This window comes from Amblyomma mixtum, chromosome 2 (assembly GCF_055824585.1).
Source record: "Amblyomma mixtum isolate Tamu chromosome 2, ASM5582458v1, whole genome shotgun sequence".
NCBI classification, from domain to species: Eukaryota; Metazoa; Arthropoda; class Arachnida; order Ixodida; family Ixodidae; genus Amblyomma; species Amblyomma mixtum.
Genome location: NC_143013.1, coordinates 250,656,635 through 250,672,842, shown reverse-complemented (window position 1 = coordinate 250,672,842; position 16,208 = coordinate 250,656,635). Strand labels below are relative to the sequence as shown.

The window sequence follows — 16,208 nt, the reverse complement described above, 5'->3', positions numbered from 1 at the left end:
ATTCAGGCGCTGACGAAGTTGTCCCGGTCCAAGGACCAGAAATGAACGAAGCGGTGCGACTAACTAATGAACGCTGTCCACTAATGTTCGCTGTACTTAGTGTCAGCTTCGCACCAAGTTTTCACAGCCAAGGTTTAGCGCAGCTATCTGTTGAGAAGAATTTACTGGAGGTAAGGCTTAATAAGGACGGTGCGTTGAACAAGATTACTTAAAAAGTTTACGACTCAAGTCTGCAACTTCGTCGAGAATCTAATCGCACACCTAACCTGCCTGGATTACGTCGATTCAGTACCTGGCTCAGAAGCTTGCTCAGAAACTGCTAAGCGCAAATAATAGAAAACGCTCGTCGCGTGCGCTCGAAATTCGAGTACCCAGCTAATTAGCGCTCAGAAAGGAAAAACAAGATATTGGAAACAGTGTGTTCGTCCCCAGACTCAGACGTTTGCGCACATCTGCGAGTTGGGGGGGGGGGGGGGGGGGGACAGCTGGAACTCCAAAACTTCCCCTGTCTCACCTCTCGATGCTTCGGAGCCCGCACACTGGGTTTGAAGCAAACTATGCCACCCATCTAATGCGTCCGACTAGGATGCACATGCACGATTATCGTTGTCTTTTCCTCACATGTAGTTATAACAAAAAAGTAAAGGCAATGGATTCAAATTTATTTTATTTTATTTCTTCCGTAGCATTCCCAAAGACACCTTTGTGTTAAAACCCTAAAGAGAGAGTAAGCTGTCCTCTACGGCTGCAGTGCAGCTTACTCCTTTTTACTCCCATGTATGCGTATTTGTGTTTAGAGCGATTGGACGCGGGACTTAATCCTCCCGGCTGCGGCGACCGCATTTAAATGGAGGCAAAACGCTAAAACGACCGCATTCTGCGCAATGTCAGTAGTGCACGGTAAAGAACCCCGGATGGTCTATAAACTATTCCGGAACCCTTCACTACGGCCTCCCTTTCGGTCTTTATGCAGCTTCGGAATGTTAAACCCCACATACTGTGCCGAAGAGCACCTGATGATCGATTGCCGCGTTTTGAGAGATCATCCCAACCCAGGTTTAATTGCTACATTAAGTAATTTCGTGTACAAAACATAGTTACTGGCAGACCTGCCACTGATGAGCCACACTGTCCAGGTTGCAGCTCTGTTCCATGTTTTCGACCCGAAAAAAAAATACGTTCTGGCAAACGAGAACGTACGGCCATGTAGCTTGCTCACGGAACCACATAATACAATTACCGAAGACACTTTGGAAACTCTAAAGTGTGCTTGGCGAAACCCTTGTGGTCAACCCACTGCCGCTTCCCCGAACCGCTTGGCGCAGAATCACTGGGCCGCTTCGGAGCCATGCGTCTCACTCACTCGACTGCAACGAGACGTCTGGCGAAGGAGCGGCGGAGCAGCTGCCACCACCGACGCGCGCGCGCTCGTTCTACCGCGCGCCCCGCCGTGATGCCTCAGTGGTTACGGCGCTCGGCTGCTGACCCGAAAGAAGCGGGTTCGATCCCGGCCGCTGCGGCCGAATTTCGATGGAGGAGAAATTCCAGAGGCCCGTGTACTGCGCGATGTCAGTGCACGTTAAAGAACCCCAGGTGGTCGAAATTACCGGAGCCCTTCACTACGGCGTATCTCATAGTCTGAGTTGCTTCGGGACGTTAAACCCCAATAAACCAAACCAAACCGTTCTACCGCTACTGTGTGACGTCACGGTTGCTATGCACAGCTGCGCCCCCCACCGGCGCGTCGGTTGCGAAGGAGGGGAGAAGGTTGCACCGCTACGCGGAGGAGAGGCTACAGTTGGCACGATTCCAGCACACGGACGGACACCGCGAGCATGAGCCATTAAAGGCTTGCGCCTTAATACTATCGTGAAAAGTGGTTTTAAATTCGTAATGGCGGTGGCGGTAGGATGTACGGCTCAACGTCTCAAAGCTACACTTGCAGTCAATGCCGCTGTAGTGGATGAATCCGAGTTAATTCCGACCACCTTGGGTTCTTCAACGAGCATGGACCGCACTTGCATTTCGCGCCATTAAATTGCCGCTGCCGTAGCCGAGATTCACATCCGAGACCTTCGCTCACAAATCGAAACGTCGTAGCCACTGTGCCGCTGTGGTGAGTGTATTATAAATGCAACACGCGTGTCAAGAAGGCGGCAATTTATTGGCTTAGCCTGAAAATGGCATGTCTTCGACTTAGGCAAGTACGACTTTGGCGTATTTTTTTTTTTATAACGGATTTCTTGCAGGCCATGTGAGCATATGCGCGAGCGTCATTGGATAGGCCAATCGCGAAATTTTTATAAAAGCTCTATTTCGTCGCCGTCAGAGTGGCTTCGCTGCGAAATCATTACCAGCTCACCCACCTTGTAATCTTAATAAAGGAGGCCTAACGGACCATCCCGCATGGTTTGTTACCTAAGGCAAAATTAATTTCCGAGGAAGGGGCGAGGTAATGCACGAAGAAAATAAAACAATGAAGACTGTGTAAATTTTCGACATTGAAGAGGTTAGTGCTCCTGAGTAGAAAATCTTAGTAGGAGCAACACTTTCACATAGTACTAAGACGAACACGGGGGGGGGGGGGGGGGGGGGGGGGGTACTTTACAAAGGGCGGCCACAGAACGTGTCCTTAGGATCGGAGGCTTGCACGCTATGAAAATATCATGTCCGGGCATTCCTGGTAGTCGAAAGGGGAAGGCAGTACTGTTCTTCAATTCATGGTAATCCGTTTAGGTCAGCCGCTATCAGCGCCCATCGGAGACCGCAATTCCGTTCACCTCTGCTCCTTCGACCACTTCCTTCACAGCCCGGTATGGTAAAATTATTGAGAATGATCATATCTTCATAAGGATTATACTCTGTGGGCGTTTTCTATAGGCTACGCGACCTCTTAAGGGAAGCTTTTTGCTTTTCTGCAGTGGTTTGATTGGTTTAGGTTTGGTTTTGGTTTATGGGGTTTTGAAGTCCCAAAGGGACTCAGGCTATGAGAGACGCCGTAGTGAAGGGCTCCGGAAATTTTGACCACCTGGGGTTATTTAACGTGCACTGACATCGCACAGTACACGGGTCTCTAGAATTTCGCCTTCATAGAAATTCAACCGCCGTGGCCGGGATCGAACCAGCGTCTTTCGGGTCAGCAGCCGAGCGCCGTAACCACTGAGCCACTGCGGCGGGATCAGGGGTTTGAATGTTAATGATTTTTCGCATATTATTTTATTTAGTGTAGATAAAAAACCACACTTGCGCGCTCTACACAACGAATTGTGACACTGTTTCAGCCGCATTTTCGCAGCGTCTAAAACGCCCCTTTTATTTTTCCCACCTCCGGCTCATGCTGCATCGGTCAGCTGTGCTTCACTCGAGCAAAATTACGCTCCTTTAAAGAGTACCTTTTCAAACAACGGGAGTATCAACATCAAATCTCAGCTCTGAAATAGCAAGCTACAAACGTGGAAAAAAAAAAAAAACGGGCTCTAGATTTCTTTCTCAACTATAGCCTAATTGCTTTCCATTTCAGATCTTTCTTTTCTTCCCGCATACTAGCTCAAAGCACAAGGGATGAACGTAATCGAAGGTCTAGAAATGATTTATTTAGCCCCCCAGTCCTCTTCATCACCCACTTCCGACTTTCCCCGCTCCTCGTGTTCTTTATAATTTTCTCGCAGTTAGTTGCTCCTTTCTGGCTACTTGCTCCTGACTTTTGCCTCAATCCGTCTTTCTTCACTGATAATCTGGGGCGTCGAGGTATGACGCGAACAAATTGATTCGCGGTATTCGCTGCGGGTACTGCAACGCCATTACAGGGGCTGGTAGCGTTTTCAAATTCGATTGCGACGAGGCAGGCTAAGGAAGCTCCCCGCGGGCACATCGAGGAAAGAATCGAACCCCCCCCCCCAAGAAAAAAAAAATAAATAAGAAAGAGTGCTGAAAGCAGTAGCACGGGGCATCTATCCCGACGGCCCGCGAGCCCCAATTTGTAATTCGATAGGGTCTTTTCTTTCTCTGCCTGTACGCTCCCTTCAATTTCCTCTTCTTTGCTTTCGGTTCTTCCCCGTCAGTCTTTTTATCCATACGTTGAGAAAGAAACTGAACAGATACGATCTTCTAATTTAGTGGGAGCTGTTGTGAAAAACGAGACGAAAGAAGAAGAACCAGACGCAAGAATATAGGTTGGTTGACGCAAGAGTATAGGCTCTCACAAAAAAGATATTCAAATGCAGGGGACTGAACTTAGATAATCAAAAATATTCACCCTTTTGTAAAGTTTACCCTCACTGACTGTAAAATTGGCAAGGTGTAAAAAAAAATGTGAAAACTACTATGAGTTCACGACAAGGGAAAACAGGGAATGAGGCCACGGACAGCAGTTGCAGCAACAGGGAAGCAATGCAAACTTTCTATATTGTGAGTTTATCTGAGATAATGAGGAATGTGCTCGAGATTACGCGGCAGGATAAACGTTACGCTTCACAGGGCTGAACGTCGACAGAACCATGAACCGTTCTGAGACTAATTCACAAAAGCGCAAGTGTGAAGCGTACTTTACGGATGAAAGAGAATGATGGTTCATGCTCGGTGCCATATATCTCCCAAGGCGTATTTGAAGGTTCTCCTCAATATTTGCAGCGTGTACGTGTTTTGGGTACAACAAACTACAGAGGCATCACGGGATGCGCAGTGTTGCTGGTAAGTTAGATTATTATTGAATTTTGCGTGCGAAACTGCCCAGTGAAGCTCTCTTCGGATAAATTTCTACCAAACAGGCTGTCGCACCCACGACCTCATGCTCAGTAGCAGAACTCCGTGAGCACGGATGCTACGGAGGGTAGTGTTGTTACATTAAGAGTGAGTAGGCGGCACGTGAGCGCCAATGCGGCATTTTGTCTGAACCAATACCTCATCGCATACAGAATACCCTATTTACTCCTATCGCGGACAGAATGCCCTATTACGGACAGAATACCCTATACTGCAGAGTTAAACAACTCGACTAGCCCGTCGTCTCCCGAATGCGACTACAGCCGCGATCCAGTTCTTCCCGAAGCGCACCAGAGCGCGCTGGAAGGTAGGTGAGCGCCTCACACCGTCGCACTTTTGGCGGCGCACAAACTTAATTACAAACACTTACTCAGCCGGCCGCTCTGTCGGGGAGCTGGTCTCGAGTGGCAGGTATATACGCTCTGTTCTCATTTCGCGTCTCCCCCCCCCCTTCTTTAAGGCACCGCGCCAGACTGAGCGCGCTAGTCCCACTGCGCCGTGCTGCTAATTAGACGCTTCCTCGACTTCGGACAAAGGCCTAGTCGAATACCGCCTCCGTGCAGGTACACTTTTATATACCTCCCCGACGACAACAAAGAGGGCGCTGGCTCCGTTCTCTCCTCACAGTTTTCTCCTTTATTCTTTCTCTCTTCCGTTCCGTCTGTCTCTGGCAGACCGAGCATTAGCACCCAGTGTTGTGAGACCCTCAGCGCCTGCGATTAGAGTGCTAGTCCAACAATGCAGACCCGGTACCGGGAACCGTTAGCTACCTCCGCATGGTTGCGACATTGGGAAGCACTAATCCCCCACGCACGGGCACTCTTGTGTTCGCAGAGAGAACTAAAACAAAAGTGGGCGAACGAGTGTTGTTCTTCCCGGGCACTTCGCGCCTCGGTGCACGCGCTAAAAAGAAAAAATGAGGCAAGCGCAAAATGAGCAAAAGCGAAAAATAACAGGATTACTTGAGTGGTTATCAGCAGTTATCGCTACCAAAACTGGGGAACAAAAAGGATGCGGGTTATTATTTCGCCAGAAAGCGCCTTTGTGGAAAGCGCTGGCCGAGCTCCAGTATTATCGACTAACGTTAGAAAAATAAATTTAGCCGCATTCAACAACACGACACTCCGGTCCGCTATCTAGAGCTGTTTTTTTTTTCAGCTGGCGAATGGCACCCTCACGAACACGGTAACTTGAAACGATGGAGCAACATCCAGAATGCACCGATGACGCAGTGCATATACGAGAAAATGAACCAGAGTGCATACAGGCGTGTGTGGATTAACATAAGCGCTGCTAGATGAGGTGCGGGATGTGCCTTTGTTGCCCCTTGTATCATTATCATGATTCCTTCCTGAATACTTTCTGCTATCGCAAAGTTGTTTTTTTTTTCGTGTGCTGCGACTCACTCGCTTTGTTTCGCAAATTTGCCTTCGCAAGCGTTGTCAGCGCAGGGTCATTCTACTAGAAACGGGACGCAGGCTCGCACCGGTGTCTGCCTCATTGTTGGTGTATGTTCTTGAGGTTCCACGGAGCCACCAGTGGTTACTGGCTGTAGCTCCGTCGTTTCAGGTAAACTTGTTCATGACTGCACATTCACAACAGAACTTTTGACTACAATGGAGAACAACGTTGCCGCTGCCAAACAGCTGCAGGGCGTATACTTGATACCGCACTCACCTCCAGCACTGCCGCGAGAGTTATATAATCTACACACACAAAAAAAAAAAGAGAAATATGTGAAACTAGAGTGCCTCCGTGCTAGCAAAGGGCATGGAATTTCGTTGCCAAAGTTTACTCAGTCTAGTTTTGTCCCTTTAACCGCAGAATACTCAAAACTACAGAACCACAATCCCCTCCCCCCATAACTCCCCCCCCCCCCCCCCCCTCCACCCCGCCAACCCAACAGGTCGAGACGGAATCCGTGCTAATACGTTTCCTTCACACCTCAACCCCCACAGCAACAGGTCTCGTTCAGGCAAATAATGCCTGAGTAGCCTCTAGAGACAGATACCAAGGTCGCCATTGTATTTAACGTTGTGACGTGTATGGTTTGCTCAAAATGGATGTTTTCGGGCGGCCCACACAGGAACTGTCAACATAGCCGGCACTTTCTTTGACCGGCATCGACTGGCTGCATGATTCAAGAGCGCCAGCTGGTAAGTGGAAAAAAAAAAGAAACAATGCACCACTTCCCCGGTAGCCCCTACACCCATGTGAAGTGCGAGCGTGTACCAGCATTTGAGAATGGAGAAGGCTTGAATGTACAATTTCATCCGCGCAAATTAAAATCCATGTGCTTAGAGGAATGCTCAAGCTCTTGATCAGTGTAACAACATGAGCCTACTCCAGGCGTGTATGCCCTTCGGCGCCCGTATCAAAGAGAGCAGGTGCTCGCTCGGCCTACATCTATGCGCACGAGTGCTTCCTCCTTGTTCTGATCGTACTTCAAAACAAGATGCAACAAAATCAGTCCGGGCACTGGGTGTTGCCAGCGTGCCCTTTGAAGCCGGTCTCCAGTGAACTGTCGCGCTAATTAAAGAGCGGCGCCTTTTGACCACCACCTCCGCTCCTCTCGAACTCCGACCCCTGCCTTTGTCTCTACATCGGCTTGCACGCCTCTCTTGATTCCACGCTGTACCGCGCTGCCCTGTAGTGGTTCGTGGTTCGGCTCGCTGGTGGGGCGCCGTCCTCTATTTCCGGTTTACTTTTCTTCTCTTCAAGCGATAGCTGTGCGGAAGAGACTTCCCGGCGTAGGCAGTGATGAGTATCACTGAAATGTGAAAGACTAGGTGTTTGCCCTTCATAGAAGTGAAAATTCGCGGACGTCAATTTCACGCAGTTAGAATGAGTATTGCACTTGTAAACATGTCCAGCTGCGGTGGCTCAGTGGCTATGGCGCTCGGCTGCTGACCCGAAAGACGCGGGTTCGATCCCGGCGGTGGAGAGGCGAAATGCCAGTACCGACGCGATGGCTCAATGGTTAAGGCGTTAGTCTACTGAGCCGTAGTATACTGGGCTAAACCCGACCACGGCGGCCGCGTTTCGATGAAGGTGAAACGCGGCCAGATACTGAGAGAGACAGATACTGCGTCATTTCCTTTCCTCAAAAACCAATTTTCAATTTCAAATGTTAGAGGCCCGTGTACTGAACGATGTCAGTGCACGTTAAATAACCCCAGGTGCTCGAAATCTCTGGAGTCCTTCACTACGGCGTAAACCTAAACCATAAACATGTCCTAGTTCTTCGCGAGAAAAAAAAATGTGTTTTTGGCTGCACTCATATACTTGGTGTCTCAAATTAGGCTTTCGGGACATTCTAGAACAAACGATGGTCAGTACACGAAGGTAGTTTCCGCAGCTGTTGTTTGCGACAGAGCACGCACAAAGTAGAAAATAATTGTGTTAATCAATCTCCCGATTAACTCCCGATTAAGACAATCAGAGGCGGCTGGATTAGTAGACTATTCCATTTGGTAGAATTTTCTTGACGGGCCCGCGTTCCGCTATATTCCACTCCATATGTTTCTCGTTCATTGCGCGAGATTACGCAAACGAGGCGGTAACGGTCGGTGCAGAACTCCTGCCGGTGTGACGCAGGTGTTGCGTATGGCGCTTCACCTGCCAACGGCTTTAATTTTCGACCAGTGATTTCGAAGAAACGTCATAGGCAATGCCTGCGTCACATCTGGAGCAGTATCGCGCAGTTCATCACAGCCTTGCATGCGTAAAAAATTTAAGCAGGAAATTCGGAAGAGAATGTCTCAGAACACGACTGCGGTGCGAGATGTCCACCAAATGGAATAGTCTAGAAATAGGACCCCTTCTATGTTTACAATAGAGCCATGCACGCCAGCTCACTAGATAAAAAGCGTAATCAGCTGTTTTCAGTGATAGAAGAGATATACAGGGTGTTTCATCTGAGACTTTAGACATTTTTTTTAATAGGCTTTTTGAGTTACCAGAGCGCTTTTTTTTTTTTCGGAATAGCGTTGTCAGTGGTATAGTACATCAGAAAACAGCTAAGAAGGGCTAACTAGCAGGGTGGTTAACCAATAATGAATAGCTAACTTTTAACTATTACTGTTAGGCTCATTAGTTATTGATAGGGGTGTATTACAACGTAAGTGATAGCCATATTTTTTTTTAGAATTTCGAAAGCGCGATTGTCCTTAGCACTGTGGCCCAACACATTTCAGCTGCATCGCCGCAAAGTATACATGCGCTTTCGAGAAGCTTGCAGACAAAGAAACCTATCCTCAGTGTACATACGTACACCCGGCCAAATCTTTAACTAGTTAGAGGGTGGCATTGATAAATGCCCCTTGTAAAAAGGTTGCTTTTCGCTAAACCGCCAGAATATTCATGCTGTAATTTGACGCGTGAGGTGGGATTTTGAGTTTTTTTTTTTTTTTCACGTGATATTCGAGTGGGCTACTTGCCTGCTAGTATAAAATTATTAGAAATCCGAATCGTCCGCATCCAAGAAGAGCCAAAACAAGTGGAATACGCAGCAACGGTTCTGGTCCACATGGCCTCCTCTTCTGGGTAAACTACCACTCCTTTCATGGCGGACAAGTCGTTTACCCAGAGTAAGCGCAAATGCACCACCAGAACCATTGCAGCGTATTCCGCTTGTTTCGGCTCGTCGTAGTGGCAGACGATGAGTATTTGTGATAACTTTGATCTAAACACGCAAGTACTCCACTCAAACATTGTATGAACAAAAAGGAACCACGAAATGTAATCTCACACGTCAAATTACAGCACGATTATGCCAGCGGTGTAGCCTAAAAGAACCTTTTACAACCTTTTACGGCGCGGAGGGTAATCGTGTTTTCGAAATTCTAAAAACTAATATGGATGTTAGTAACGGTCGGCTACACGTTTCTCAATATTTAACCGGCCTAACAGTAATAGTTAAAAATTTATTTATTCAATATTAGTTAACCAGCCTGCTAGTTAGCACGTCTTAGCCGTATTCTGATGTACTACACCGCTGAAAATGCTAGGCAGAAAAAAGCGCTCTTCTAACTAAAAAAAGCCTATTTTTAAAAATTGTGTACACTCTTAGATGAAACACCCTGTATATCTTCCCATTAACTGACAGATTAGCAAAATGTATTCGCCATGTTTGCATCAAATAAGACGAAAGCTTACGCCTAGTCCACGCAAGTCAATCCAGAAAGGAAAAAGCTGTTGTAAACAGTTATGGCAATACATTATCCATATTAATGAAAGAAATATCGCGCGTAACTGTGGGTTTGGCTGCGGCCATTAACAGGAGTTGAGAAATCTGTGCGAATAGCTCACAAATTATTCTTCGCAGCTGCTTCCGCAAAAATGCTCTTTCAACTTGCCGGCAAGTGCTCTGAGCAAAGTGAAAAATTAATCCGGGATGCTGAGCTTCCGTTACTTTTCGTGTCTTCTTTTTTTTTTTCTTCTTTCTCCCCCCCCCCCCACCCCCCCTTCACAAATTCTGCTGTTTAAGGGCATGACAGAATGTGTGCACCAGTGTTTTCCTGCCATTTTCAACAACTTCCTCGTGTTTTTTTTTTGTTTGCGTGGTAAGCTTACTTTTATTCGTCGCTCATAATTTCGTGTTAAATTACTTAATTTCTTTGATTGTATTTGCTGTAACCTACTGATTTGCACGAGCCATATTTCTGTTGACATTTTGTGTTACTTGTTACTGCTGTTCTTTTGTCATTTTGTCTTGTACCCCACTCCCCTCTGTAATGCCCTCGGGCCCTGAGGGTACTGAAATAAATAAATAAATAAATAAATAAATAAATAAATAAATAAATAAATAAATAAATAAATAAATAAATAAATAAATAAATAAATAAATAAATAAATAAATAAAGTTATGAAAGGGGGTTTCTGCACAAATGGTACAGGGCGTGGTGTTCACGGCAGGCGACACAAAGCGGCGAGCAGAACGGCGGGCAGCGCAGAAGACGGCCAGTCCGACCCAAGCGATCTCGTGCAGCGCGGCGGCACTTCGTCTTTTTGCGACGCTTCGTCGTCGTCGGCGCTCTGGCAGCGATCGGCCTAGGCGGAATCAGGCGCGACCGTCGTGGTTCGCTACAATTGCCCCGGGAACGAAGAGGAGCCATCCTGGCGACTTATGGCGAGGGCAAAAGGAGCGGGTCGTAGTAAGTCTTCAGGCGGCTGGCGTGGACGGTTTCGCGACCGCGATGGCGCAGGTCCGAAGAGGGGTTGAGCGGCTCCACGACGTAGTTGACTGGCGACGTTTGCTGGACGACGCGATAAGGCCCGTGGTATTCTGTGCGAAATTTAGATGACAATCCGGGTGGTGTGCCGGGAACCCATAGCCAAACTAGGGATCCAACCGGAAAAACGTGTTGCCTGCTAACGTTATCGTGGCGATGCTTTTGGCGGCCTTGGGATTCGGAGGTAAAAGAGCGCGCCAACTGGCGGCAGTCTTCTGCATGCTTTGCGACTTCGGAGAGAGGCGTCCACTCGCAGGCGTCAGGAGTATAAGGTAATATGGTGTCCATCGTGGACGACGGCTCACGCCCATACAGAAGGAAGAAAGGGGTAAAGCCGGTGGTGGACTGCGTGGCGGTGTTGTACGCGTATGTCACGAAAGGGAGGACGGCATCCCAGTTGGTCTGATCTGCTGCGACGTACATCGTGAGCATGTCTCCGAGAGTACGGTTGAAGCGCTCGGTCAGCCCGTTAGTTTGAGGATGGTAGGCAGTGGTGGTCCGATGTACGATGCGACATTCGGCAAGCAGTGCTTCAACGACTTGGGAAAGGAAGGCGCGGCCTCTGTCACTGAGCAGCTCGCGCGGCGCGCCGTGACGAAGAACAAAATGGTGCAGGAGGAACGTAGCAATTTCGCGGCTAGTTGCAGCAGGAAGGGCGGCTGTCTCGGCATACCGGGTGAGGTGGTCGACGCCGACGATAATCCAACGGTTCCCAGAGACCGTACAGGGAAGCGGTCCGTAAAGGTCAACGCCAACGCGATCGAAAGGACGTGCTGGGCATGGGAGTGGTTGTAAGGGGCCGGTCACTCGGGGAGTGGAAGTCTTCCGCCGCTGACAAGCGATGCACGATCGGACGTATTTTCGAATATAGGCGTACATGCCGCGCCAATAGTAGCGCTGAGAAATGCGTTTGAATGTTTTCAGCACACCGGCGTGCGCACACTGAGGGTCAGCGTGGTAAGATGCGCAAATTTCAGATCGTAAATGGCAGGGGATCGCGAGAAGCCACCGCCGACCATCAGGCATGTAGTTGCGGCGGTATAGAAGGCCGTCCCGGAGGGCAAAGTGCGGAGCTTGACGCCGTAAAGTTCTAGAAGGCGCAACGTTTTGTGAAGAAGACACGGCGTCTATGAGGGACGCAAGCCACGGGTCTTTTCGCTGCTCCGCCGGCATATCAGCGATGGTAAGAGACGAAAGCACGGGATCGGTCGCCGAGGAACAGGCAGCGTCGCTGGGAAGGGGAGACCGAGACAAAGCATCGGCGTCCATGTGCTTACGGCCGGAACGGTAGATGACGCGGATGTCAAACTCTTGAAGGCGAAGAGCCCACCGAGCGAGGCGACCGGATGGATCTTTAAGCGACGATAACCAGCAGAGCGCATGGTGGTCCGTGACGACGTCGAACCGGCGGCCGTATAGATAGGGCCGGAATTTCGTTAGCGCCCATACAATAGCTAAGCATTCCTTCTCCGTAACGGAATAGTTGGATTCAGCTTTGGTAAGCACGCGACTCGCATACGCAACTACGTATTCTTCAAAACCATCTTTTCGCTGGGCCAGGACAGCTCCGAGGCCAACGCCACTCGCATCCGTATGGACCTCGGTAGGTGCTGTGGGGTCATAGTGTCTGAGTATTGGCGGCGAAGTCAAAAGATGGCGCAGGGTAGCGAACGCTTCGTCGCACTCGGCCGACCAGCCAGATATGTTATTGGTCCCGCCAAGTAGCTTCGTCAGCGGCGCAATGATGGACGCAAAATGGCGTACGAAGCGCCGGAAATAAGAACACAAACCTATGAAGCTTCGAAGTTGCTTGAGCGAAACCGGCTTAGGAAATTGCGCCACAGCACGGAGCTTGGCCGGGTCAGGGAGAATGCCTTCCTTGGAGACGATGTGCCCCAATATTGTCAACTGCCGAGCTCCGAAGTGGCACTTCTTGAGATTCAGCTGCAGTCCGGCGTCTGTCAGGCAAGTCAAAACCTGCTTTAAGCGTGCAATGTGTGTGGTGAAATCGGCGGAAAAGACAACAATGTCATCCAGGTAGCAGAGGCAGGTCTGCCATTTCAACTTCCGCAAGATGTTATCCATCATCCTTTCGAATGTGGCGGGAGCGTTGCACAGACCGAACGGCATCACGTTGAACTCGTAGAGGCCGTCGGGTGTAACAAATGCTGTCTTTTCTCTGTCAGGTGCAGCCATCGGTACTTGCCAGTAGCCGGAACGTAGGTCAAGGGACGAAAAGTACTCAGCGCCTTGGAGGCTGTCAAGAGCGTCGTCGATGCGGGGAAGAGGGTAATTGTCCTTGTGGGTAATTTTGTTGAGGCGGCGGTAATCGACACAAAATCGGATTGAACCATCTTTCTTCTTGACAAGTACCACCGGCGACGACCAAGGGCTGTGAGACGGACGGATGACACCACGGTGCAGCATGTCCTCAACTTGTTCGCTAATCACGCGGCGCTCTGCCGCCGACACACGATATGGCCGCTGGCGAAAAGGGGGGTGAGAGCCGGTCTCAATGCGATGAGCGACGGTGGAAGTCCGGCCTAGAGGAGTGTGGGCGGCGTCGAAAGCGGAGCGAAACGTGTTTAGTAGAGCTGAGAGCTGCTTCCGGTAGGCAGAAGGAAGAGCGGCGTCGATGGCGGCTTGGAAGAAGGCGTCGGGCAACGGATCGGGTGCCGAATCAGGATGAAGAGCATTGATGGAGGAACTGCGGGAGATCACAGGTGCATCCAGGTCAGAGAGAAGGTGGGCAGGTTGAACTGAGCCAAGAGTCTCACCACGTAGCAGGGTAAGCGGGCATGCAGACGGATTATAAATAAGCATTTTCGCTAGACCTCCGTGAACATCGAGAACAGCGTACGGCAGCGGCAGGTTTTTGCGATGAACGAAGGAAGACGAGGGCGTAAAGAAAACTGCGACGGCGGGTGTGGCAGGGCACGAGAGGGATACCAGCGCTGAAGCCTCCGGAGCGATGTCGACGTCTTCACTTACTGTGATCTTCTGCGGACACAGGAAATGGTGGTCGTCGGCCGGTTCGTCAGACAATACAGAAAATTCTACCTCTGCGCGGGCGCAATTTATCACGGCGTTATTTTTTGATAGGAAGTCCCACCCGAGAATTACGTCGTGGGAACAAGACGGCAGGACCACGAACTCAACACTGTACAAAATGTCGGCAATGACGACCCGCGCTGTGCATGCGGCCAAAGGTGCGATCCTCTCTTCGGTAGCAGTCCGAAGCGACAAACCAGAAAATGAAGTCGTGACTTTTCGTAACCGACGGCACCGTCTCTCATGAATAACAGACACAGCAGCACCCGTGTCCACAAGCGCGTACACAGAAAAACCATCGACGGAAACCAATAGAATGTTCGCGGGAGAAAGTTGAGGCCTTGAGCTGTTTGAAGAGCACGCAGTTCTTGCCTCGGGAACTGCGGATTTTAGTTTCCCTCGTCAGCAGATGTAGGGCGACGGCGCATAGGTGAAAGTGAACGGCGACGTGGGGACGGGGATCGACGGGTCGAATACGGACGATCGTCAGTGGCGTAGGGCTCCGGAGGTGGAACAGAACGGAGCTGCTCAGGTGAACAGGCAGGAGGCGCAACCGTTCTAGGGGCGACCATGCGGCGTCGACAGCGGCGGGCCACATGTCCGGGGAAGCCACATGAAAAGCATATCGGACGATTGTCTGGTGTGCGCCAAGGGTTGTAATATGGCGAAGGAGAAGGAGGAAGCGGAGCCGCTGGTGGGGCCGGTGCCGGGCGCAGAACAGGCTGACGAGGTGGCAACACCGCAGGCCGTGCAGCCACGGCGGCGTACGTCAAGGGCGCTGCCACAGGGGTGGATTGGCTATAATGTGCTGCGGCGCCAGCGTACGTCAAAGGAGGGACGGAAGGAACTTCAGGGGGAGGAGGAAGAGCTTCGGCCACTTGTTGGCGTATGACGCGCTGCAGCGAAGGCACAAGAGAAGAGGAAGTGGCAGTGCTCGGGTGGACGAGGGACAGCTGTCGAGCAACTTCTTCGCGAATATACTGCTGGATCTGCGGCAGCAGTAGCGACTGGTCAGAGTCAGATGTCAAAGCGCCCAGAGGCTCCGGTGGAGAGAGTGGAGAGCGAGTGAGAAAACGGCGCTTACGGAGTTCGTCGTAGCTCTGGCATTGTGCGATGACGTCGACGACGGTGGCTGGATTTTTGGCGAGAAGCATCTGGAATGCGTCGTCGTCAATGCCCTTCAGAATGTGGTCGATCTTGGCGCGCTCGGGCATCGAAGCATCCACACGTTTGCACAGATCCACCACGTCCTCTATATAACTGGTGAAATTTTCACCAGGCAGCTGCGCCCGAGCACGCAGGCGTTGCTCAGCACGCAGCTTGCGCACCGCAGGCCGGCCGAAGACGTCAGCGAAATTTTGCTTAAAGGCGGTCCACGATGTGATGTCAGGCTCATGGTTGCGGTACCACAGATTAGCAACGTCCGTCAGATAGAAAATGACGTTGTTCAGTTTTAGGGGATCGTCCCATTTGTTGTGGGTACTGACCCGCTCGTACGAGGCTAGCCAGTCCTCGACGTCGTGGTCCCCGGTACCGCTGAAAACAGCGGGGTCGCGCTGGCGCAAAGCTCCAGCGCAGACGACTGTCGGCGGCTGTGGGGCAGGAGTATGTGGCACAAGGATCGGCGGCTGTTCGGAATCTTGAGGCATGGTGAAATTCGGAAGCGGACGGCCTTGAAGTGCCAAGAAGGCAGTAAATCCGCACCTCCACCAAGTGAAAGGGGGTTTCTGCACAAATGGTACAGGGCGTGGTGTTCACGGCAGGCGACACAAAGCGGCGAGCAGAACGGCGGGCAGCGCAGAAGACGGCCAGTCCGACCCAAGCGATCTCGTGCAGCGCGGCGGCACTTCGTCTTTTTGCGACGCTTCGTCGTCGTCGGCGCTCTGGCAGCGATCGGCCTAGGCGGAATCAGGCGCGACCGTCGTGGTTCGCTACAGTTTAAGATGAGACAAAGGCGTGACGACAAACTACCTAAATGATCACTGATCAGTGTACGCATTGTTTTGTTTTCATCCTTCCTTCGTCTCTCTATATCAGCACAGAGGTCGTTTCGTTGCGAGGTAACAATTTGCATGCCTCCTCGCAGCAAATTAGCACGTATTGTTCTCCGCCATCCTTACCGCCTATTTTTCAATCTCACTCAATTTTTATTTTTCAAATTTT

General features: G+C 50.4%; 2 protein-coding genes across 2 annotated transcripts in view; both read right to left on the bottom strand.

Moving 5' to 3' along the window:
- The window catches only part of LOC149363496 (high affinity cationic amino acid transporter 1-like), a 396,987-nt gene that overhangs the window by 330,518 nt on the left and 50,261 nt on the right, over window positions 1-16,208 (bottom strand). The gene's annotated exons all lie outside the window — the stretch shown is intronic.
- Window positions 13,580-15,973, bottom strand: LOC149363497 (uncharacterized). The gene is made up of 2 exons (XM_089567500.1): window positions 14,527-15,973; window positions 13,580-13,701 (listed from the first exon to the last, which is right to left on the bottom strand). The coding sequence occupies exons 1-2, from the start codon at window positions 15,692-15,694 to the stop codon at window positions 13,580-13,582; spliced, it is 1,290 nt and encodes a 429-aa protein (XP_089423626.1). The 5' UTR covers window positions 15,695-15,973.

Coding starts and splice junctions, on each gene's coding strand:
- LOC149363497 (XM_089567500.1), bottom strand. CDS start 15,694: ATGCCTCAAGATTCCGAACAGCCGCCGATCCTTGTGCCACATACTCCT. Junction 13,702..14,526: donor GCCCTACGCCACTGACGATC/GTCCGTATTCGA, acceptor GATCTCCCGCAG/TTCCTCCATCAATGCTCTTC.